The 25,784-nt window shown below is 39.1% G+C and overlaps 2 protein-coding genes across 2 annotated transcripts in view; one reads left to right on the top strand and one right to left on the bottom strand.

The window, feature by feature from the left end:
* Positions 1 to 763: 763 nt before the first annotated feature.
* Positions 764 to 25,784, top strand: part of LOC119727580 (rho GTPase-activating protein 6-like) — a 28,239-nt gene continuing 3,218 nt past the window's right edge. Inside the window, exons 1-8 of the mRNA XM_038199514.1 lie at positions 764 to 937; positions 11,708 to 11,809; positions 12,076 to 12,233; positions 17,905 to 18,174; positions 23,668 to 23,818; positions 24,076 to 24,227; positions 24,617 to 24,802; positions 25,149 to 25,246. Coding sequence (XP_038055442.1) covers positions 844 to 937; positions 11,708 to 11,809; positions 12,076 to 12,233; positions 17,905 to 18,174; positions 23,668 to 23,818; positions 24,076 to 24,227; positions 24,617 to 24,802; positions 25,149 to 25,246 — 1,211 coding nt within the window. The 5' untranslated portion in view covers positions 764 to 843. The remainder of the gene's footprint in view (positions 938 to 11,707; positions 11,810 to 12,075; positions 12,234 to 17,904; positions 18,175 to 23,667; positions 23,819 to 24,075; positions 24,228 to 24,616; positions 24,803 to 25,148; positions 25,247 to 25,784) is intronic.
* Positions 18,168 to 21,586, bottom strand: LOC119727582. The gene has a single exon (XM_038199518.1). The coding sequence runs from the start codon at positions 21,042 to 21,044 to the stop codon at positions 19,335 to 19,337; it is 1,710 nt and encodes a 569-aa protein (XP_038055446.1). The 5' UTR covers positions 21,045 to 21,586; the 3' UTR covers positions 18,168 to 19,334.

The raw sequence follows: 25,784 nt of genomic DNA on the forward strand, positions 1-25,784 counted from the left end.
CGTTTACATATGTACAGCCTGAAAATAATAAACATCTGTACAAAACGTCAAAGAAACTGATTTAGTAATTTAATTTCAGCAATATGTGTTTCTGTAATTAGCTTTATTTTGGGTACAGTATGCATGTGACATATGAATCTAATTATGTAAGCTGATTTTATGGAAGAGTGCAAAAGTAATATCACTTTGTAGTGAGGCAATAGATATTGCAGATATTCATCCCAAATAAGGTGAAAGGGAATTAAGATTTTTTAGAAATTTTGGAAATAATCCAAAATACTTGGAGCCACCAACGTCACATAATTTGTTTTAGCACTTGTTGTCTGCATAAGACCCAGAACCACTAATTGCACAATGGCAAACAGCCCGAGATATTTCCATATCTCAATTGGCACCTGAACCAGGAACTGACATTGTACGTGTACATGGATGGTCTAGGGTTCACATTTCACCAACATCACACTGTTGACTAGTACCTAAAGCATTGAGTACACAGTGTCAAACAGCCACGAGTGAGGCTTTTGTAATCTCAACTGACACCTCAACCAGGAAACTACATGGGTGGTTTAGGGTTCACATTCCACCAACATCACATTGTTGACCAGACACCTAAGGCATTGAGTATACACAGTGCCAAACTGCCCTGAAAGAGGTTTCAATGTAATCTCAGCTGACACCTCAACCAGGAAACTATGCACAATCATGATCAATCCCTCCCCCAAAAGTTATGTCTGAAGATTTCCCAACAGATGTATTGAATAGATTGTGTTTTGTCGCCAACAGGGAAACTGCAGATGGCACAGTGTGAGTGGTCGGACTGTTACCTTGACGACAACAGCGTTGATGCAGTTATCGGAGTTGGAGAGGCGACAGCTTCAGAAGGTTGCTCATCAGAGATTGCAAAACATGCATCTTGGACCAATCATTGTACCTAAAGGTAAGATGCCAATAGATGAGGAAAAAAACTATGAGGATCTACCGGTACCTTTCCCCGCCGTCAAAACAAAATCCCCCACTATTAACTTTGTCTAAAATCATCACTTTAAATTTCTCCCCCTCTGAACTAAAATCCAAGATAAAATCTTCTGAATTAAAGTCCTGACATTTTCATCATCATCATCACCACAGTTACACTGTCATCAATCCCTGCATGCACAGAATAATTTCTGAGCACTTTTAAGGATAAAGTCAAGGCGTCAAGGAAGATTTTCATCTGAGAGTGAGAAACAATCCTGGGGTTTAAGAATACTGTATCGTCAATCCAATGACATCCAATAATGCACCAACTTTCTGCCAGCACCGGTTTAAAACCATGAGCAAATGTGCCTGCAAGCCCTGACTAAGACTCAGCATGCAACCTGTGGTCTCACAGGACAGACTTTGATGAAGAACCTGGATTTCTGACGTCAGTCTTCAAATTCCAGGGTCCTCGTGTCGCGTCAAGACGGGTTCACAACCCTGTACTGAACCTGACATTTATTGACAATGGCACGGCGCAAGTCAAAATGCTAAAATTAGGCGGGGGCAGAAACGGCGGAGTAGCCGGGTTGTATTTTGGGAGCACAAGATCCCAGTAGTCTTGCAAGATGCTGTGTCTAGAATGGGCTGTCTTAGAGTGATGAGGCGACTTGAAGACATCGACAAGTAGCTAGGGAGATTGAATATGGACTTATTCCGTCAGTCAGTCAGTCAGCTTAGCTCATCCATTAGCAGGCATTCCATAAACCAGATCTTTTGGGGAATCCGAAAGATGTTGCATCTATCCATGAACGTGATTCACCATCGTCAAGCTGAGATTGGGGAATTCTTACTGTAGCATCTTCCTTGTGTTCTGTGATGATATATGATGTACCTACATCAGTAACACAAAGCATTTCTCCTTGAAACCTCTTGGGCTCCATGTATAAAACTAAATTGCATGTGAATATTCACATAATTTGCATTAGCTGTTTTGGGGGGTTTTTTTGTTCTTTTTACTTCATGGCAATGAAACATGTCAGTCAACTCCTTTCAAATTTTATGACGTTTTCATACTGTACATAATTTTGATTGATTTTTTTTTGCATTTGTCCATCAAAAAATGTATTAATCGCTCAATCATTAAACATTTCTTAAAGTCTCGCAAGTGAATGTTGTCATGGTGTTTATGAAATGCCAAAAATGTTACTGAAATGAAAATCTTTGTCAAGGAATTGTGTTGCTTAGATACCTTTCGGAAGAAAACATGAATGATCGATTCTTCAAACAGCCACTCAATGATTGTTCCTCTAAGCTGTAAAATACACCTGTCAAGTTCTCTTTCAATTGAATTATTTCATCTCGGTTTCCAATCTGTCTAGTTTTCTTGGGATATTAAGGATTGTGCTCCCATGTTTTTAGTAATTTTTGTCCGTTCACAGAGATTTCAAGTAATCCTGACTCATTGCTTACAGCAACCAAACTCATAATTTGATCACTGAGCATCCTGCAAGTAGATGTTTGTATCGATCCATCAGGTCACTGAACGCTTAGAAGGATTGGTTGCTTATTAACTGTGATTGCATAGAATCACTAGGGGAAGCATGGACACATAGCCAACACCTTATAGGCACCGTCCCGTCGCTTTCCCGATGAATACAACCCCCGACTCTGTCAGATATTCTCAAGTTTAGGGTGACTGAAGATTATGTTTCGAGGAATCAAGTTGCATGCATTAATCCTGATTTTAATTTTCCTGGCTATGCTTGTCTTGGGGAGGCAGCAGTGTTTCTCAAGGATATTCTCGTAATGTGTTTGTTTTCTTTGAGAGAGTCCTTAAGTCTACTAATGTTCCCTGGAAATGTCATAAAATCTTTGCCTGATTTCTCAAGAGACGTCATAGTGTGTACGGTTCTGAGTGGTCAAGTTTGTTTCTGTTTCTGCTGTTCTGTCCACTTTTGGACCTTCACCTAACATCAGGTACTGGGAACAAATGCTAAGTGGAACAATTTCAGAAATATATTTGGAAAAAATCTTCCAGGTGTGATAGTAAAGGAACAATGGTTATTGAATAATCATAACCACTGAATTCACTTACTGAATAACTTGCTTTACTCTGGACTGGGTTCAAAAAGTAAGGAGTTGCTAAGAATTTGGAATGATGTTTTCGACCTGATTTCAATAAGTGCTTACACAGTATGTTTTCTTTGTGCATCCTTAGTTTGATCTCCATCACAAACGTTTGGTACTTGCTGATTGCTCAAAAGAATTGTTGCTCTTTCATCCTCATCTCCCCTTCCCCACCCCCCCCCCCCCACCCCCAGTCCTAAATGAAAATCAGCAATCAAGTCTGGACTCCATGTAGACATATCTCTAGGGCACCTCGTTCCTGCCTGCATCCCCAATCAAAATGTTTCCATGAGGAGATAGGAGAGAGAACTCAGTCTTTCTTGAGAGTTGATCAATGACAATTGGATGAAGTGGTTCTTGCATGCTGTACTGGCTGCATCCTTGCCCTGGTAGAACTCTCCCTAGGGATACGCAGCCACGCTGAGGAAAAACAAATTTGCTGCTCGTTGGAATATCGTAGCGAGTCCAGACCAGAACGTTGTTATTGTCAGTGAATTGTGACTGCGGGTAAAATCATGGTGGTAATTTATAGTGTGCGATGGTTATAATCACACATTACCACTGCAGTCAATACTTTTACAACTAGGTATCATATAATTCTGAGAAATCTCCATGTGTCTCATTATTGTTGTGTAATTACAGTTGCCTGTCCCGCTAAAAGTTCATTTTCTTCTTATTACCTCCCGTGGTTATTTATAATGTAAATATACCTGCCAATCAAATGCTTGCTGTATATGTGTAGGGTGTCCATGGGTTCTGCCATTATCAGCCTTAGAATACAATCATCTTCAATGGAATTAGATGTTGGATCTTGGATAGTATTCCTCCTAAATACTCCATATGGAGTTTTAGCTGGAGGTATTACAAATTTACCCTAAAAAGGTATCCTACTGTTGAATTTGATTTAACCCAGACGAGAGCAAGTTTAACCAATCTGTATAAAATGCAAAAAAAGAAAGAGAGGAAAAAAAAAACAAAGAAGTGCACTTACTTTATATCGTGTAGTCAATGAAAGACATTCAAAGCACTAGATATAGTTGTTGTTTTATATAATTTTTTGTTTGTTAGGAGGCTGCAATTATTTTAAAGGCTTGTATACATGTATTGTGGTATATCCTAGAGATGCTCCTTCGTCAAACCAGTAAGCTGTCATTTCCTATTCCAACAAGTATTTAACATATGTGTAAGATCGTCAGAAGTCATCAGACCTCAATCTATAGCCTCATTATTTCCATATCAACCCATGTCAACAGGCCCCCATATAATGTCAGCGTTTGATACGGATACTACACACCCTCTACTCTCTAACACTCACTCGTTAATATTCCTGAACAGGTGCTGAGATGCTGTGTAGAGGACCCTTCCGCCTTGTGCTCTGGTCTGGGTTAATTAACGTCAAGTGCCTAAATCCATTAAGGAGGTCTCATGTCAAATATGTCTGGGAGGGTTTGCGTGCGCTGTGAGAGACCATTTTATCAGAAGCTGTGTGATACACTGTGTTTTTGTGTTCATTGAAAGACATAAGATGCAAAAACGGAGATAGAGATTCCATCTTTTATAAAAAAAATTATCACAAGGTCTTGGAAAGTCTGTTTCAGTGAATTTCATAATCTAATATCAAAATTCACATCAGCCAGATAACAACAGACAGACAAAACTCATGTGAAAACCTCGATGTGAAAATGGAAAACCTGACAGCATTAGCGCGCCCAGGGATTTCTTCTTGGGGGGGGAGGCACATTTTCCCCAAAACTCCTTGTACTTTCTCTAGCATATTGTCAATTTATCATTTTTTCAAGAGTGGGCAGGACATTTGCCCACCCCACCCCTGCAGACACCCCTGCAGACACCCATTTTGTTAAATGTGTATTAAATTAAAAGCAAATATGACTTCACACCTCTTGTTTTTTTTTTTTCGTTTTTTTTTCTTTTTTCCCTCTTCTTTTTTGCTCGACCAATGATGATGATGGCATCGGCCAGAAGCCAAAAATTTGTGGGGAATTCTGTCAAATTACTACAAAATAGGTGGTGTGTGGAACAAAAAAATATTTTACATCATCTGTATGTTGTTTACATCATCTACATGTATGTCTTTATATTTTCATCAACCAAACTCAAATCATTTTGATAAAAAAGTGTCGTTTTTTTGCCACAAAAAAAAATCATTCCAAATTATGCTTGTTGTTGTCAGCCCATGGTATCTTTGCCCTCTCCAAATCAGCAATTCACAGGGTGCTACCTGACACTTTCTAGTGGGCCACTCTGATGTTTATCACTCCAATCATCCGATGGTTTTCCACTTCTCTGACTCAATATGGGAGTGTTTGGATCAAGCAGTGAATGGGAGATCTCTCATCCCATGTATCACATCATTCCTTACATCTCTCCTTGTTGTTGTCTTCGCATCGTTGGGGCCAGGGCTGGAGAGGCCTTGGCATTTTCCTTCTCCCAGTGGCAGGAGGAGAGTTGAGTCTCAAGTCCCTGGCCTGTCGTTGGCTACTTGTAGTTGATTGTGGATGAGGTAAATACGATTTGGATTGATCTCTCAATGGGGAGTGCTTCCCTCGCTGCTAACATGGCATAAATTTAGAAACGGTGAGTGAGCGATGAGGCGGCATACGAGTGTATTAAATGTAGACTCAGCTGTTTAATACATTGTACTCCTTGTTATTCACCATTATAATATCTCCAAACATGTAAAGCTCCCTATAATAATTTCCTTTCATACTTACAAAATGTGTTTTTCATGTCAAATTATGTTTGCCATTTTGTTCACTATTTTTACTTGAAATCAATGCATTTTCCCCTTCTGTTTCATTTCTGATCATCCCATTGTTAATCAATCAAATCCCAAGATAAGAATCTACTGCCATTTTGTTTGGTTGGCTCTCAACGTATTGAAAAAAAATCAGTCAAAATGATGAGACAATTTTTATTCTTTATGTACAACCTCTGGAGTAAACAAGCTCCTCTATAAATAGACCACTTGCTTAACGTCTTTAGACTGTCTTAAAGGCAAAATCTGGAAGTATTCACAGAGGAATAAATCTAAGATTGAATCTTCCTAGTTCCCTGAATGCTATTTCCTCTCCGTTGCATGATTGATGATGATGAAGACCATTAACCCTCACAATCCCCGACAATCGAAGAGCTGGCTCAGCATTGTGTCCTGATAATAGACGGTTTTGTCGCTTACTGTGGAATGATCATGTAATTGTGAGGACTTAAATCGCTGAGTTGAGAGTCTATTCAGAGACAAGGTAATGGTAGATTGAAGTTAGACTCCGACTTTCTTGCTTTGATGATTAAACCTGCTGCCAGTAGAATTCTGTTGGAGGATTAAAAGAAGACATGAATAGGCAATTACTTTTGCATTCGGTAGTCGCTTCTATGCTCTAACAGTTATACATCTTCGCTATTCACAGCACTTGTAAAACGACAGAAAGAAGGTTAGGACCCTCAAAACAGGTAATCATGGACCTTATAGTGTTTACAATTGATGTGTGGCCTTTTGACGTTAAGGATGGAAAATAAAGTCTTAGATTATTTCTAAGAAATCATTGGTCTTTGAAAACATCAATTTCTCCATCTTTTGTATCATTACAGTTACTGACCGAAAAAAAACCTTGTACATGGGTGTTGATTTTTGTACACCAACAAAATTGAATGTATTTATTTGAAAAAAAAAAAAATGATTACAATGTGTTGTGCACAATGGACCTGTTAAAATTCACTGCTTTTTGAAAACTGTGTTCCACTTTACTCGGCAGTAAGCAGCAGACTCCACCGTTGATTTATGGCAGGAAATCAATTTGCCCCCTTCACTAAATCGATGCCATTACCATAAAAGCTTGGCTGTGTTTGATTTAGGATGAGTGGACAATAATTCTGCAGTCAATCTAGACTGATTCTGCCGATGGCTGGTACATTTATAACATGTGAGCTCCTTGCAATCTGATCAGTCTCACTGCGGGACCATCTGCCTTCTCAGAGTATTATTAGAGATTTGTGTTTCATCTAGCAAGGGAAGTTTCTCAGTATTCATTGTTATCACAGTGTCATATGGATGGCGAATAAAGCTCATCCTTATGTGGTTGCCATGGTAACTGCTGCCTTACCCTTTATGCTTGCTAGAGTGCTTAAGGAGAAGAGCAAGTCTCTGCCTAGATAATAAGATTTTTGTGTATCTGTAGGAAGTGTCGTGTGTGCGATGCTCATCGTCAAGGGAGAAGTCATGGGGCCTCTTTGACAATATGGTTCACATACTTGAACATGAACCGTGTAGTGTGTCTGACCAAACGCCAACCAAATGGGCACAAATCAAAGCATTCAGTGAGCGCTGTTGAAAGCAGCCTCAGCTGGGTTCATCAAGGAATATTAGTTGCAGTAATCAGTGGATGATCTGTCCCTAGCTGTACCGTAAAAGAACATCGTCATGAACCCCATGATCCTGGCTCCTCACACACTCTGTATTTTAACCAACTGTTTTGGGGATGGTCCCCAGAAGTTGACTAGACTATAGACCAATTTTAGCAAAGTCTTAAGTGTACCTGCTGATTATCGGCATAGAGGAATGAGGAAGACACACAATGAAAAACAGCACTGATGAAATGTTCTCACTTAGTCGGCATCTCACCTTTAGAGAGTCAGTTCTGATGTAAACTGCTTTGCATTGACACACATCAGACTTCACCTTGTAATCCTGTGCACAACACTCTCAGTAGCTGTCCAGGAAACAGTCATTTTGATTCTAGAAATTCCTTCCGCGTCGGTTTAGGGTGTGATAGTCACACCTTCATGTTTGAAGCATGTAGGTGTTAGGCAGAATGGGAGAAAGATGGTCACGAATGAATAATATCTGGGATTGGGCTGGGAGATGATTGTCAGATTTTGAATAATTAATTGGCTATGAAATGTTCAAAAACTATGGTCCACAACACAAACGCTATATCTCAAATATTTTCTCATTTCAACAGACTTCTTTTTTGTTAAACCCATTCAAAATAGCAATTATAATTTTTCCTAAAATGTAAAAGATTAGCTCTTTAGAAAGTCTTAAAGTTAGCAGTGTATGTGCTGACAAAGCTGGGAAAAGAACCAAAAACCGTACTTAAACAGAACATTGAAGTTCATAGGAATTTCTACCATGGAGTGAACGGCGGTCACTCTTCTGATTGTACCTGCTCGGTTATTGATCTCCGCTGTGAAAAAGTGCAATCAAGAAGTCAATGCATGATCACCACCCAAAAAGTGCAATCTAAAGCCGAGACCAAGGGGGAAAAACCAACAAAATGAAATTATTAACGGTGCTTTGGGTTGAGTTTGGAATGGGATCCCATAACAACCAGTGTCATAATGTTAGTGCTGATCAGTGCATCCAGTCAATAAACAGTCAGTGCGGCATTATTGCTTTCTCATCAAGTTGTACCGGTAGCACCTGTTAATTGTTGTTCAATCTCAAATTTGGAATTTTATTGAAAAATAATCAACAGTATTAAACCCTGTTTGCTGCCATGGGAAGAACATCAACAATCATTTGATTTGGAATTAACAAAACCAATTTCTTTGTAAATAACTCAGTTATGCCAGACACTAGTATTTTTGTCTATTATCAATTATTAATGTAGGCCTATGCACTCTTAAAGTACATTGTTCAAACTTCATTTTATTTCTATACATTGTAAATCCAAAATCCAGGAAATTAGATGTGCTTTTGAATTAGGCCTATTCATTACGTGGCACTGGCAGAGTACCGTACCTTGCAGTATAGGGCCTATAACTTACAGCTGTGCACATGCATGCATAAAGAACTATTATAATTGGCTCTCTAGCTCAGTTAAAAGCATTGTCCTTGCTCTGCAATGCCGAAAATTATATATATTTGTGCTCAACCGTAAAATTGGGCCTTTGTTGATTGTTAATTACAAAAAGTAAAATAAAGCCAGCCATTGATGAAATATATGGTGGCGTTTCAAGTCTGGCTTAAAATGCGTAATGGACACTCAGAAGGTTTATCCATTCTCAGAATCGTAATTGACATTTTCCCGAGGGATTTTCCCAGCATGTTTTTGCATCAACGCTACAATTACTCCAAGTGAGCCAGAGCCCAAACCAAATTGGCCCTAATTTGTCCTGGAAATTGCCCCATTAGTAATGTTGGCTACCTGCTAATATTCCCCAAGCCCCAGGGAGAAATAACCGAAAGTAAGGTGGTTTGGCCGGTTGGTGGCCCCCATATTCTGTTTCCAGACATTCCAATGATGTATCCATCTCTGAGTATATTCCGTTATGTTTTCTGTGCCTTTGGCTATGGTGTAACATGATGATTTACTGGTAATAGAAGAACACCAGCTTGAAGGGTTTTGTTGAAGGGGGTGGAGATGTTTGTAATTTGAAGAAGTTGACTTTCTTGCAAGGAATTCTGCATCGGTGAGTTAAAGGGAATATACAACATTTGCAAACATCGAAAAATAAAACTACCAAGTTTTTGCGAAATACCTTAATAGGATGTTGGTAAATGACAGTCTAAAGCATCCTGTAAAATTATGGCACCTGGTATACTGTCATTTTCAAGAAAAGTGGTATTTTTGTATCAATTTCCAACGCTGATCGGCCGATCAGCGTTGGAAACAACTGGCTTTTTTTTCAAATACTGGCCCCAATTGACCATTGCACCTGTTTGCAATCGATTACAAACCTATGAACGGGTACGGGCCAGCTAGGCTGGTTCCCTGACCTTACAATTCCCCAATGTATATAAACTGCTCTGTTTCTTCTTATATGGAGTCAGGGAACCAGACTACAGGAAAATGATCATTTTTCTTGCTTTTTATAGCATTTTCGAACCCAAAACCTCCAAAAAGTCAGTGTAACTATATTTGCTATATATTTCCAACCCCCAATTCCATCCATTTCTGAAAATTACAGCAAAAGCAAATGATGTATACTCCCTTTAATTTAATGGAGGGTTGACTCAGCTGATCTGCATCAGGAGTTTGTCAAGATGAGAACCCAAAGGAGGGATTTATTTCACTGAAAACAAACAGGGCGTGTTGTTAGTTGAGTCACTAATGTACCGGTATTCTTATCAGAACTACATGTACATGCACATACAAAGGTGTTTGTGCTAACAGAAATTATCTTGACTCTGTGGAAAAACTGTAGAGAAAGGATGTGTGAACACATAAAGTAATTTGAATCAGTTTAAACTTGTAATTATATCCTGTTAGAAGATGCTGTTTGTGCTGATTAGGAAAATCGGAACTCAATAACGTTTTACACCTGGCATGCTGACTTGTTCATTTCCATGGTAATTTATGGCCGATATCCACAGAATAATGGATGAAATTGCACAATATGTTGGTGATGTAAATCTGTAATTATTATGTCAGCTGTTCCATGAATTCAACCTGTTTAGGTTATGTAGGCTGAAGTCCATGTGGTGGTCGTGATACAGTCACTCCATTAAGACCTACTTAGGAACTAATTAGCAATAGATTTGTTTCCAGTAATTCAGAGAACCAAAGTACAATATTACCTGAACTCATCAATAGATCATCTGCCCCTGGGGCACATGGCACGTATTAACTTACCTCCCCCTGTCCTATGAGATTTGTGTGTTCTGATTTTTTTTAATGATTTCATTTCCATCCCCTCTAGAGCTAGAGGCAAACATTCTTTAGTTCCAGTGGTTCTTTTCATATACTGGTACCCTCAGCTTAATTCTCGTAATCTGTTACTATGAATCCCTCATTTACACCATTTTGTTCTAGTTACTCCATTTCAAGTCATCAAAATTGGAAGTGGTTCAGGGTCATAAAGTGTGTAATTCCTCAAGATGAAGTGAAACTTCCCGCAGCCTCAGGACAATTGCTAACCACACTAGTTGATATTTGAGAGTTCAAAACTATACATTTAACCCAGTGTTCTGGTCAGTGACACTGTTTCATTTTGCCATACATTGCTGGAGTCTCAGTATATCTTTCACTCAGCCTTAGGGAACAAGTGTCGTTGGCCACTTTTGCCTGTCAAACTCAAAAACTCACATGTACACAACATTCACTTGCAACATCATAAAATTGCCATAGGAAAGACTTTAACAGAACCACTACTGTCATTGTGAAGCCAATGGTGCAATGTAATTTCCACTTTATATTCAGGATTTATACCGACTTTGATTTGGCATCATGAGCAGTTCTAGGGAGTATGAGACATCACCTATACTCCCAATACTGCTAACAATGATTTTCTTACATTTCTGAATATAAGAAAATAATTCTTGTTTCAAGGAATGTTTTCGTGTCTCAATCCCTAGAAACAAATCTGGGAAGTGAATCAAGAATTTTTTTAAGAATACCATTTTAAGCAGTGCAGTAGTAGTACCCTCCCCCAACCCTATTTTAAAAAAAAAAAGGGTTCTCAACTCCATGTGACTGACAAATAACAAATCCTTTTGCATTTCTTAAAGAAAGTGATTCTTGTTTCAAGGAAAATGTTGCACATGGGAGTGAAGCAAGAGATATATGTCTTCATATAGTTGTATTTCTTAGTATTTTAAGAAGCAAGTTTTGCAATTCAGCAGCATTTTGGTTGACTAAGATATTTCTTCTTTTCTTTCCAGATCCTCTAACCAAACGGCCAAAGAAAGGGAGTTTCCTGAGAGGGAGGCATAGGAATAACAGCGTCCTGGATAGCTTGAAAGATTTCGGAAAAGAAGGAAAAGGTAATGTACCGAAAAAAATGCAACCTCAAATCTGACAAACTAACTAGTCCCTTACAATGTGTGTAAGGGACTGAATGCACAGAAGCATAGTATAAGCCTAATGATTAGTGATGTCGATATAGAACTCAACCTGGTGTACTGTAAATTCACAGGTACCTTTTGCTGTGTCGTACCTTCACATGATAGCATTTATTGCATTTTGAATACAATAGGGCCATAATATGGACAGACCTCATAATTGCAGTCTCTCTGTGTTTCTGTCTCAGAATGTTCTAATCCGTTAGTCTTTGGCATCCCGTTGGAGAAATGCATCGGCAACGAGCACGCTCTGAAACGTTATCATTCAACGAGACGGAAGGAGAGACGAGAGAGTCTTGACTTAGCTCAGTCACCGCTGCTGGCAAGACAACAGACAAAAGTCAAGGTAGGATTAGTATAATGCCCAAACCACAGGCCACATCTTAAAATATATCGCTACAGCTAACAGCATCACCAGCGTCTATAGGAAGGGGATTCATTTGCATCCATGAGCTGTAGCCAACTTATTTTTGTTTGGGGTCTTCGATAAAGTTCCAACATCTGATCTTCTGGACACAACCCACTATTGCACATCTGCAACACTGTACAAAGCATCCATCTTGTGTCCAGATTTGCACCTTGAAGATGAAATTATGGAGTGTTTCGTTACATGAAGGGCTAAGTATAATTAAGGTTTTTACGTCTCAAGAAAAAAGGGAAAGTTTCTGGTCCAAAGGCATTATTCTCATAACCTTAGAAATATAAAACTCCTTTGTTCCATTTACACCCTGTCCATTCATAAATCACCAGACCTTTCCTCATGGGACACCTGAAGTCGTAAACTAAAAATGAAAAAAAAAAGTTGTTTATTTGGCTGGAAGTTGCTGTTTTTACAAATCGGCACTTGCCTTAAGCTGTGTAACTTTGACCAACAAGGTTGCTTCTGGCCTCATCAATTGTTGAGGTCACTGTTTGTTATGCTTTGTACCTTTGTTAATTGCTTAGCTTGGAAATCCAGTGTACCCTGCCTTTTCATGGGTTATGATAGGTTATGGACTTCAGGTTTCAACAAAAGAAGGTGGTACTTTCTATAGAAATCAAGGTGAGGGTGGAAGGATTTTAGAAACAGGCCAGGATTCAAAATCTATTTTCAGGAATAAATTTGTCTATTATTGTCTAATCCTATGTTTGGTTTTGGTTGATTGATAAACTTGATTCCATCTAAAATCTGTTATTTTCAAATGTTTACATGTAAATAAAAAGTACGTAGTGATGATTTCTGTTATTTTATTACCCTTGAAATGTACCCTTGGTGTGATGTTTCCTGATGGATACCTTGCCAACTGTAATATTCAGATTCGGAACTGGTCAGAATGACAGAATCTGAGATTAATTTCGTCAGATTTACAACACAGAGATACAAACATTACCTAAAGCCAAGTCCTATACTGACTTACAAATGTACATGGGGCCCTCTACTCCTAAAATGAAATAAAACTTACATATATCCAAAGTCAACATAAAGTTTGTATAGATTAAACAGAGTGATTTCTGAGCTACATTGATTACACATTGACTGCAACAGTGTACATTAGGACATTCCACTGCACATATTTATGACCCATGAGTAAGGCATGGCTTATGGAAACGGTAAAAAACTGATCTCTAAATAAATAGACTTCTTCCCGACTTCCGCTGAGCTAGACTGTACCACAAGGCCATGAAGCGACAAATGTAGGTTTGATGGGCTTGTAAAACCCTGAATTGGACTATCAACTTGCAGGTTATGATCTTTTTACTCTCAAAGTTATAAGCAAGTTCATTTATTACACCATTAACAAGTCACTGACTCTGGAATTCATGTTAAATTTGCACAAATATCTCACTTTTTGTTTATAACTCAACAACACAAATCTGACCTCCCCACAATTTGTCAAAAACTCTTCCTGCAGCATTTTTTCTCGGCCACTAGAGACAACATATACCTGACCAACATTTCTTTCTCCTTAATAAAAGGTTTGCATGATGAATGGGCGGTATGTGTTGATGTTGAACCTCCATTCCATTTGGGAAGTCATAAAACTCTAATTTACTAGGCAGATGCTCTTGACCCAAGGCAAACTTGGAGGGATACAATGCAAACACTCACGGGAGAGGCAAGCAAAGAGGGTTGTATAACGGTCACAGCAGGCTAACAAAAAAAACCTTTTTTTCTCAGATGAATAACAGCTTTGTTTCAAGTTCGGGCTCAAAGCTCAGTGAATATCTGTATATTTTTGTACACAAAAGCAGGATTCTTTGAGACCCAGTTATCATATTTAACCCTCTTGTTGTCTGGACAGTCACAGACAGTTAAATAATCAATCCTCTTTGCCATGCCTTTCACACTCGCTAGCCACCAACAATCAAATCATATTTCTTATGCAAGTACCGTGACTAGTCAAATTCAGTCAACAGACAAAAGCAGGCAACTGGCAGGCACAGTTGTCTAATCAATCACCTACAGTCAAACCATAGCTGTATCATGTTACATAAATAGTCACAGCCAGTCAATCCTGCTTTATATAGGCAGGCAGCACTCAACTGTTAAAAACAGTCACTTGACTGATTTTGACTGAAAGGACAACTTTGCACAGAATGCATGTTTGCATAGGAGGGTCTGATTGGATAATCTGTGCACAAGAAAATAACAACATACGTACAGTACATGTAACATGCCTGAACTGTAGTATGATAATTGTGCATGAGGTTAATTTTGTATTTTTAAGGGAAAAGTATCTTATTAAAACCATTTATTCATGCACAGTTGTTTTGCAATTTAACTTCTAAAATCTGAACTTGGGAACTTGGTTGCCGCATTCAAATTTCCAAACACGGACGGTAGATTTTTGCAAATTAAGGTTGGCGCCAGCAAACAAAAATCAGTTGATCATTCTACCTCCATGGTTCTCTCTATCAAATTGCAGTGTGCCCGTGCCAGACAAGTATTCATTTTCTTCCCAATTATTCCCTGAAAGATTGAACATCAATCAACAATTGGTATTACCGAGATAAACCATGGCCTACATTTTCATGAGAGTCACGGCAGACATAGCTGGGTTGCCTATCGTATCAAAGCTGGAATACGTGACTGAAGCACGTAGCCAACATAAAGCTATCAACCTGCATAACCTATCGCTATTCAACTTCATAATCCTACATACAATAATGAAGGCATAGGCCTATCACAGGATAACTGTAGAATTAGAATCATAAATCATTTATTGCAACAAAGTGTGGAATTCTGCTATGGATTTGCAGTTCTGCCTTTTTGGATCACGCTATATGCAGTCAAAAGACTATTTTTGCAGGATTAATGAAATCTCAATACATAGGCCCCCTACATGTACAGAATGGAATGCAGGTTCTACACGTAGACCATTAGATGAATATACAGTAGTTTTTTTCACACTGTCCTTACAAATTCAATGTTTGATGTAGTGTAAAAATATTTAAATGCAGGCCCAGAATATTCAATAGACACAGTAGGTACTGTGCCTACATGTGGGCCTACGAAAAATTTGGGACCTACGAAAAATTTGAGGGCCTACAAAAATACCACAGTGTGCCATAAAAAACATACACCCACATGCACAGTATGAATTTGCCTGCAATCGTGGACCCCCTATTGCCCCCTCTTCTGTGTGAACTTTTTAGGAAGACCTCCCATATGTTTTGTACACGAATCCAAATTTGTCATCCAATTTGCCATCCTGACTTGAATTGATCAATAAAAAAGAGTCACTGTTTATTACCATTTGACCTTCACACTTGTCCGACTGTGGGGTAAACTGAGACAAAGAAATTGGTAGTAAAATCTAAGAATAAGAGTCCACAGTGCTGTTATGATATCGAAGGCAGTGTAACAACTTATTTTATTATTTACTCTTTTGCTACTTGATATTGATAATAAAATATAAAATTGTCCATTTATGAATAACTGAAGAGGTGAGCTTTGATTATTGTAATATTCCTGATATCAGGGGTGTAAGTCTTCCTGCTATTTCCTCGATTTGGACTTTATCCAAATTGGTTAATAATATATATTGGCATCGAAAATGTTCATGTGTGTAAACTTGTCCTTTATACCGGTACCTCAAGCAAACATTGTCAGAGTCCACCCACATTAACATCCATACTTCATGTGCAAGTCCGTTTTGGACTAAGCTTAGCTTACCATGTCCCTAAGAACAGGTTTATGTCCTAACCATTTGCATGCAGGAAACAACTCTAATACACGGTCAGTTTCACAAGAGCAAATTCAGATTTTATTGCAAGTCTTGAGAAAAAAATGAAAGTAATACAGTGAGGATGAGGAAAAGTGATGCATGGGTGAGGTCTTGCTATGTGGTCCATTGGAGGAGCAGCTTGCCTGAAGCGTATCTAATGTTATCTTAAAGATACTTTTTTCCTGTTCAATGATTTGACAATAAGGTCTGATCTGGCCTTGACCCTGTGTGATGAAAAGGCAAAAAAAAACCTGTCAAGATGTATCCTATCCATTCGCAAAAGCAATCACAGAAAAACGCCAAAGTAAATTGGATGTCTTGAATGCAATGCCTGAACTCTATCAGGGATTAAATGAAGCAGAATAACGTTGAATGACTCGAGGATGGTTACCAGGCCCCGCCGCGGGTTCAGTTTGTGTGCATCCGCAGGGCACCGATGAGTTTTGTGATTGATGTCCCCAAGACACTTCAACATGCATGAGGAATTTTTGACGTCACTGGACCGGACGTCGGACGTAGAATCTGACGTCATTTAAGGGGGAAATGTGTTCAAGAAACCTGCCATTAATCACGAATCGGAGAGATGCCGACCGTCACATCAGTCATGCTTACTTTCACTCAGGATTCCTTTTTTCTCCTTCTTTTTCCATTAATTGAAGCAGTTAAGTTGTAACTTGCAAATTACTCTGATTAAATTCAGATGTCTTTATTGCTTCCTGTCGTTTCCTTGTAGGCCTTTTTCTTAATATTTCAGACTGAATTGGACATTTGTTGGCACTGGAACAACGTGTTAAGTAATAGGATTCATTTGAGACTGATACAAGATAGTATCTCAATGTCACAGATTACAGAATATAGTTGTATTTGGGGTGTTATCATACATGTAAAATTTGTTTCTTGGGCTGTGGTGAAAAATAACAAGTACGCCTACAAATCCTAGCATATCTCAACGAAAGGCTTTTTTTGTGCTCTCCGTGTTTTGGGGTTTTTTTTGTGGGGGAGGGGGGAGAGGCAGCACAATATTTTTCTGTCATAATTTCCGAATCCTAAAATATCGCCGCCATTTGAGTTTCCTCTGAATTGTATTTTGACGTTCAAATTCTATTTCAAAAATAGCCTGAAATTAATTTACTGCTCATGACTTGAGCCTTCATAGAATTTCTGTGATTCTCTGCTAAATACCTGACGCTTGAAATGAGTTACTATATATAGTCCTTGTCGGCCACTCAATTGTTGCTTTATTTCCTAGATTTCCTGAAGAAGTCTTCACTTCAAAGGTTACACATACAGAATCTGTTGACATGAGCTCAGGAGATAAAATATCATTTACATCTCACGTAATCTTTAGGGAGTATGTCGCAAATCATAACCTGAAATGTTTTAAGATTTTTTTCCTTCTTGTTTTCAGTAGGGGTCTATCCAAGTAAATGAGTACAACAAAAATGAAAAATTTATAAGCTCACAATTATAAAAACAAGATACGTTTAAAATAGGGTATTTTATATCACACTATATCACATTATATGAATGTCTGCCTCCGACAAGTCAGACAAACATATTAGATCTGCTATATTTTTCTTGCTGAATTCTAAATGGCGATCATCTTCCCTGACCCTTGAGCGTCACCAAAATATGAAATCTTCTTGAATCTTCTAACATAACCGTAGCTGCCTACATAGCTGCTTTTTTGCCCAGCAGCATGGTCTATGTACATTTTTATTCAATACTACATAGATTATTATCATCGATAGCATATCCCAAAGAATCTATGCTAAAACCAGTTGTGATTATTTGTCTTGCCTTCTGCAGGGTTCCGCAGAAGACATCTCCAGTCTGGCCCAGTCCTCTTCCTCTGGTTCCACTTCCTCTACCTCAACCTCTCTCTTAGATGCCCTCTCTCTATCAACCAGCAGCGGCGCCCAGGTAGATGCTCAACGACGAGAACGACGTAAGAGCTTACTGCCTCAAGAACCTAAGGTCCCTCAGGTAGTCAAGGCTTGCTTCAATCATCTAGAGAAGAGAGCTTTGCACATACTGGGTATCTTCAGAGTGGGTGGATCCAAGAAACGAACCAGACAGGTAGGAACTGGATTTGGTACCTTATTCTGAAACTTATAATCAAGTGTGAATTTGATACCACAAGGAGCAGCTATGCGTAACACCTGTTGCCGTCCTTCAAAAGGACTCCAGAGTCTAGTCATACATGTAGGAGAATTTACAATGTAGTACATATAGTTGAGCTCTCTCAAACCCAAATCTGTTTAGCCTGACCCAAGTTACTCTTAATAATACTTGGTTCTGTGCAACCCTGGTGCACAAAATTAAAACGGGTGTGAAATGCTTGACCTAAGTTGCATTCATAAATTCAACATATGGAAAATGTGTCTTCAAATTACTGGTCAGACTTCCTAATTATCCTGCTGATTGGGAACAAATTGTGCATTGGAGAATTTCAGGCAAAAAATATAAGCTGTATTGAGACCCAAACTTTTAAACATTATCAATATTGCTTCATGTGTTGTCGTATTTAAATCCAGCATCTAATTCCAACTTATTACTGTAATGTGTCAACTAGAAGTAAAAACACCCAAGGACAAATATAAAATGTAATGGATTCAGACAACATCATAATTGCTTTTCTGTCAGAACAAAAAAAAAAAAATTTTTACATGAGTTTATGACAAATCATTTTCAGTGGATGAATTAATGTAATTGACAAAAGCCTGCATCCTGGGGTCTGTATAGGGAGAATTTTTCCATCTCCTGCCAATTATAATTTGTCAAGTTGCAACGTGAACTGACAGTTGCTTTCAAGAAATCTGTATTCATTTGCTTCTTTTGGTTATGATCATGAATAACAAACATAGTATGACTGCCTGACGCTACGTAACAGAAATAAAGAATGTCAATATTATTTTATAAAACAACTGCTTGAAGCCAGAATTCAAAGGGGACACTTACGGATGTACACACATCCTCAATCACTTTTATTATTTTGCATTCTTCTTTATCATGCTAAAGCTTTGTGGCTCTTATAGAACTCAGGAATCTTTACCGTAAGATGTACAAATCTCTAAAAACGAAAATCTGTAAAAAAAAAATGAATCTGCATTTCCGATCCAAAAATGGTACACTATTGGAAAGTTCTCCACTAAAAATCTCAACTCTGAAAAAACTCTGATTTGAATGAGCAGCTTATCTACAAGGATTCTATTATAAGTTACAAAACTAGGCACAATTTACAACGATGGTCCTTTGAGTTTGTTCCACATTTTGGGTCCTCCAAACTGCTCCACATTTCTCCTGATAAACTGTGTCCCATTCCTAGGCTCTTCGTATGACATCATAACAGCACCAATCTTCACTGGTCTCTCCTCCATGTTCTTAACAGTGACTGCATATCCACCAGGCAGAACACCGGTGAACATTTTGCGCACAGAAAACTTGTGTTTCTTGTCGTTACCATTGATAAGTTTGGCATCTCCAAATTGATCATTGAGCCAGACCAAGGCTTGTCCACAGTAGTTACATGTGATGAGAGCTACAGCGATTGTCGCATTGAGATTCTGCCGATGTTGAGGAATGTTGATTCTGAAGGTGATGCGTTGGTTAGGTTCAGTACTCATATACCAGTTCTCATTGTATGAGTAGCCAAGTTCCCATCCTTCATTCATTGTTACCTCAAGACTGTGATTGTGTTCATATTGGGGCTTAGATATGGGCCAGCATTGGGGATCCTTTAACTCTACATGGGAGAACTTTGGGATGATTTTGTTCAAATCAGTGCGAGATTTAATGGTTGTCCTGATAGGTTCAGAGTTTAGTCCATAGGTATTTTGGACAAAATCATCATGCAGGCCAATCAGATGCTGGATGTACCGCTCATCGTGATGCGTCTTGTTGAGAAAGTTCACTGTCAACTCTTCTAAGATGGTACGCAAGTAATGAATGATGAAGAGCGCCCCCTGTTGGTGAGCTCTCTCACTCAGTAATTCGTCAGCATAGATCAAGTCGTCTGGGGTGAAGCCAGGTTTCCAGAGTTTAGTGCAGATGGCATTACACCAGCTGATAGAAGTCACATTGTAATGTTTAGCGAGATGACGACCGGAGAAATACTCAGAATTCACGCAGTCTCGTTGGCGAATGTTGGCCGTGGATAGGAAATTGAAATACATGAGATAGGGTTTCTTAGGAAGGTCTAGGATTCTATGGGTGATTTCCTCCTGTGGCCATCCAGCGTTTGTTAGTCCACGCTTGAAGTAGACATCACGATTGATGTAATCCTCTGTTGATAGTTCCCATATGATAATGTCCATGTTATCCACGTCTAAATGAGGCTTGAGACACCAAGCAAAGTAGTCACTGCTCGTTGTACCAATCGCAGCATTGTGGAGTATAACCTTAGTGTCTAACATGCTCTTCAGCCAGTTGACAACAATGTCGATATAAACGCAAGACTTTTTCAAACATACGTTATGATAAGACAAAGCACCCCCAATCACTCCAATCCTCAAACTACGATTAGTCTGCAGCACGTCAGCAAAGAGCGCCCTCAGGTGATCACTGTCGCCAACATTCGGCACCGACTTGTATCTCAGCATTTCCCCATTGATGTCAAAGTATACCGCCTCACGGTAAAAGTAACGTTTGTAATCTTGTAGGTTGGACAAAACTCTTCGCATCTTCTCATATGCTGGTAATGCCTTGTGGATTCCCTCAATCTCACTCCATACAAGTGGCTTCTTGTGTTTCTGCTCATGAATGGCGTAATCAGCATCATCTTGACCTTGAGAATGGACAAGGTTCTTGACATAATCAAACCTGCTCCTGATGAAATCCTTGGATCTCTGGCGCGACTCATTGCTCATGGCACGATAGTTGAGGAATATTATGATGCCATTGAGCACTCCAATAACGATCAGTGTAGTCCGCCTCATGCTCACCCTCATCGTTAAAGTTGTTAAGTCAATACAATAACTGCCTGTATTCTTTGAGCATTACATGTAGCTGAAGAACTTTTATATTTCATTGATTTCATATCTAGTTTATAAGTAAAAAACTGTCAGCAGATTGGGTAACTTCTGTGGTGATGAATGGAGCAGTAACATCTTAAGTCATTTCACGTGTAAGACAAGTCCCCTTGAAGTACTTGTAGATACTCATGTGGTTAGCGACATTTGCAGTTTATCCTCTTGTATCAGCAAAGACGTCACATCAATATAGCACTCAAGATGGCTTGGATCTAGCAAGTGTTCCACTGTGTCTTTTCAAGCTGTGATGCAGTCTCAATTCTCCTGATAATGCTTGGATTATTTAACCATCAACACCATGTCATGATGCCTTGGCATTGCAATGTCAGCTCCCAATAAAGATGTTCCTCTATGAGTTTCCAGCCCTCCAAGATCCCAAGCATCTGTCTCAAGAAATGCAGAAAGTCTTCTCAGAGTAACAAACACTTGTACATGCTGCTGTGTTTCTGCATGGAGCAAGGGTTTCTGTAAGCGTTACTTTCCCCTTTCTATACTAGGGAACTTTGTTAGTAGCTTGTTGGCCAACAACACAAAACAAAAATCAATATCACGCTTTTGCTTAGAGGCCAAAATGCTTTGTTTCCCTCTCAAACTGTTAGGGGTTGTTTACCAATATTTCATGCATGTTGTTTCATTGGATTTTCAGAGTCATTCTTGGAAAACAATAAGATTGTGTAATATTTTACCAATGTGTATTTCAAAATAATTTCAACTCGACCCTTTTAAATTGGAAACCAGTCAAGCCCCTTTTGATCCTGAGAAGGGCATGTAGAAACAAGAATATATCTGTGTGGCCATTGAGGGATTAAGTACATGTAATCAACCATTAGCCCTAAGTACTGATCAATATCTGATGCCAATAACGGATCAATATGCAAATGTATATGATTCACAAGCCTTATTTGAATGGAGAGTCAAACCTGATGGTGTCTTATTTGTAAGTACTGTTGGTCCATGTTTCTCCTTGTGAAGGGTGACAATAGGTTAAAAAAAAAAAAATCAATAATTTTTTTCCTGTTAATTACTGGACGAAAAGCAATTATTGTATCTCCTTACACTTTGGTCCTTGAGACCTATACATTTCTCTACTCAGAAGTTACTCACAATATTCAGGCCTGCCTTTTTCTTTTCTTTTTGAATTCCCAGCCTGATACTCACCATGTTTTGATAAGCATGGGTAGTGCTTTTTTGACCAGGAATAAAACTGATCTCTTCTTTGCCTGGGGAGTTGTTATCGTATAGCCACACTTCACGTGATATTTGATCGCTACGCCGGATCGCTATACTATAATGTATGAATTGCAAATTGTGCTGTATGCCCTGGTCGCTGAATTATTATATTTTTTACTCGGGTGTCTGACCGCACAACCACCAGTATAGACGCCGACAGAGACTTAAGATTTTTTTGGATAGCATTAGTCAAGCTTCATCTTGATCTAGAGCAGTGAAACGACTGTAGTTTGGATGGTCTAGTTACCTGGTCTAGTTAAGTCGTGTCATCTTATAAATTTATTTCAAAACTACTTTGCAAATACATACCACTTAAATCAACCCTTTGCTTTAAATAAACCAACAGATATTCATAAAAGTCTTTCCCAAATTGTGCAACATGAATTTAAGAGTTATAAAAAATGTAACATTAAACAAATATTTCAGTGTTGTCTTGAACATTGCAAATGTCAAGTGTCGGCATTGGATATATCCAGTCCGGTTTTTTTTTCCTTTACAACGTCCGAATATTTTGATACTGGGATTTATAAGGGTGTGCCCTTAGGATGTGAATTGGATCAACTGGATCAGGCAGTACTGATTGCATGGACAGGTGATCAGAGTGACCTGGGATTATGGAGGATTTAGGAGATAATCCCTTAGGTGGGTGGGTAGGGATTAAGGTCATGGATGATGACTGTTGAGTGATGCATGATGCTATGAGCAAATGGGTGCACGTGTCAGTAACTGCTGTACTGGGTTCAAATCTCACCGGGGTCACTACATGACTTGATTTTCAAGCCTGTGCACCCCTCCCATTTCCATCAAATTTATGTCTGCATCAATTGCATCATGTGTTGACCTAAAGGAGAAGATTTAACATTGGGTCACCCACTGGCAGACTGAATGAATTAATCGATACCTCTAAAACCAACACACATTCAGTGAGCTTTTGGTTGGATTTTCTGATTATTATTTTAGTTTGTGATTTCTCATCAGTTGATTGTGCAGTCACGTACAAGCAAATATCAATGTAACATCAAAGGGTATCAGGTTGGTAGAAGCAGTATTTTCCTTGCCTTCCAATGCTGTGACCCAGGTTCGAATCCCAACTGGGCAAACATGTGGATTGGGTTTTCAGTCCCTACCTGATTCTGTGGGTTTTCTCTTGAATGTCATTTTGAGATTTACCTCACACACCTAAAAGTGTCATTTCCTTTTTCATCTTCTACCAAGGGACCTCACCAGATGTAAGTTGAAGGATTTTCATGGAAGGATTTTATTATATTTCAAAATATAATAAATGCATTTTTTCCCCTGGATTTTTCTGCAGTTGCGGGAGGATTTAGATACTGGTCAAGAGGTCATTCTCAATGATAATCACAATCCTCATGATGTGGGGGCGCTCTTGAAAGAGTTCTTCCGTGACCTCCCTGAGCCACTCCTAACCCGTGAGCTGTACCCTGCTTTTGTAGCCTGCACAAGTAAGTCTTGTCTCCTGTGCTTCTCAGGGATTTCTTTCTCAGAATTCCATAAGTAGATTTCAAGAAGAATAGAGACTCTAAAAACAGACAAATGGTAGGTTTGTTAAGTTAAGCTTTCATCTTAAAGTCGTGTCCCTGATGTTTTACCTGGTTCTCTCTTGCCAACAACATTATTATAATTGGATCTTAAAGGCAGAGTTTCTCAAACATATTGAAGTCTTAAAATTTCTTGCCGTCTGTGTTTCCTTTTATCTCAGGATTAGATAACTTTGAGCAGAGGTTGAGGGCATTACAGCTCCTAGTCTACCTGCTACCTACAGCCAATAGAGACACGTTACATGCCCTGCTAGAGTTCCTTAATAGAGTGTCCAAGAATGCTGCCGATTATGTGGATGAAGATGGAAATGAGGTGAGTTGGGCCATGTTTGAAACAGCGTCCAGAGCTACGGCTAGGTCTATTGTCAACATATTCCTACAGGCCATGTTTGAAACGACGTCCACAGCTACAGCTTGGTCTGTTGTCAACATATTTCTACAAGACCTAGACAATCATGACAATAGCTGCAGACAAGAGGTTCATGACTGACCTCACTTATGACAGAATTCAATTTTTGTAAATGCTTGCAGCATAAGGGTTAAAAAATCCACTTCATGTTTGTTTTTGAACTAGGCATGAATCAGCCTTAACTCCTGGGAAATGTTCTCCTGAATCAAATGCTGTGACTTTATTGCGGCAAACGTCACTTTAAGGTAGTGCACTAGCTAGGAAATTAATCTCACATGTTTATCTTTCCTCAGGTCCAAGGAAACAAAATGGACACTCATAACCTAGCAACCCTCTTTGGCCCCAACATTCTACGGAAGACGAAAGGAGGTCAGGAAAGAGATGCACATGTTATGGAAGCATCAGAGCAGGTTGAAGAGAGCAGGGAAGTCATCAGTGTAGTACAGGTCATGACTGAACACATGGAAACGGTCTTCCAGGTGGGTTGTACTGGGTTAACCCTGTGTGTTGTGTATGGAGGAAGTGGGTGTAACTGGGTGGATTGAGGGATGCACAGGAAAACATCCAACAGGTTGAGGAGAGCAGATGAACATGTGGGTGGGTAGTATTGGGTTAACACTCTTATTTGGTTAAAGGAAAAGTGGGTTCAACTGGGTGAACTGCATGTGTAATTGAGAAGTACATATGTGAACTTGGGAGGCAATAGGAACTGAAAGTTGTGATGGTCATAATTCTAGTGGGTTCAGTTCGATGAATACTGGGCCAGGGTGCATCATTGCTTTACAATGATTACTAAGTAATGACTATCATTTTCTCCTGTGTAAGGTGCCGTCTGAGATTCAGGATAGTGTTTTGAGGATTGCCTACGAGACAGATCCTGAAGCTCTGGACTATCTGCTGACTAAGAGAGCAGTGGCACTAGGGTAAGAAATCAGCAAGCGAATGTGTTCTTTAGATTGTGCGCACTATTCATCATTAGCAAATGCAGAGATCAGTTTGTTCTATTACCTCTCAGCATTGATAATGGAGAGCATCCACATGACTGAAGAACACGGATTATAAACTAAATAACAGTGGGTTCTTAGGCCAAAAAAAAAAATAAGTCGGGCTCTGGTCAGCGCGCGCGTCGATTTTAAGCATGCGCGTCGATCTTTTTTTTTTCCAAAATGTTCCGCGGTAGCTCCAACAGCGCCCTCTATTTCCGCACCTCCTCAATTGTTTTTACCAAAGAGCACCAAGGAATGGGAAATTGCACCAAGGCAAATGATCGAAAGCACCAAGGCAAATTATGGAGGACACCAATGTACATGAGGACACCAAAAAAGCATAATAGTACCCCACCTTGTCTGTACAATCCAAGCTTGAAGAAAAAGAAAAAAAAGCCAAAAAAAAAAAAAAGCCGCGTGGCCGCGTGAATTCCGCCTTATATAGCTTTTTTAACTAATATCAAAGCGCTTTACA

The sequence above is a fragment of the Patiria miniata genome, unplaced genomic scaffold (assembly GCF_015706575.1).
Source record: "Patiria miniata isolate m_02_andy unplaced genomic scaffold, ASM1570657v1 HiC_scaffold_20, whole genome shotgun sequence".
NCBI lineage: Eukaryota > Metazoa > Echinodermata > Asteroidea > Valvatida > Asterinidae > Patiria > Patiria miniata.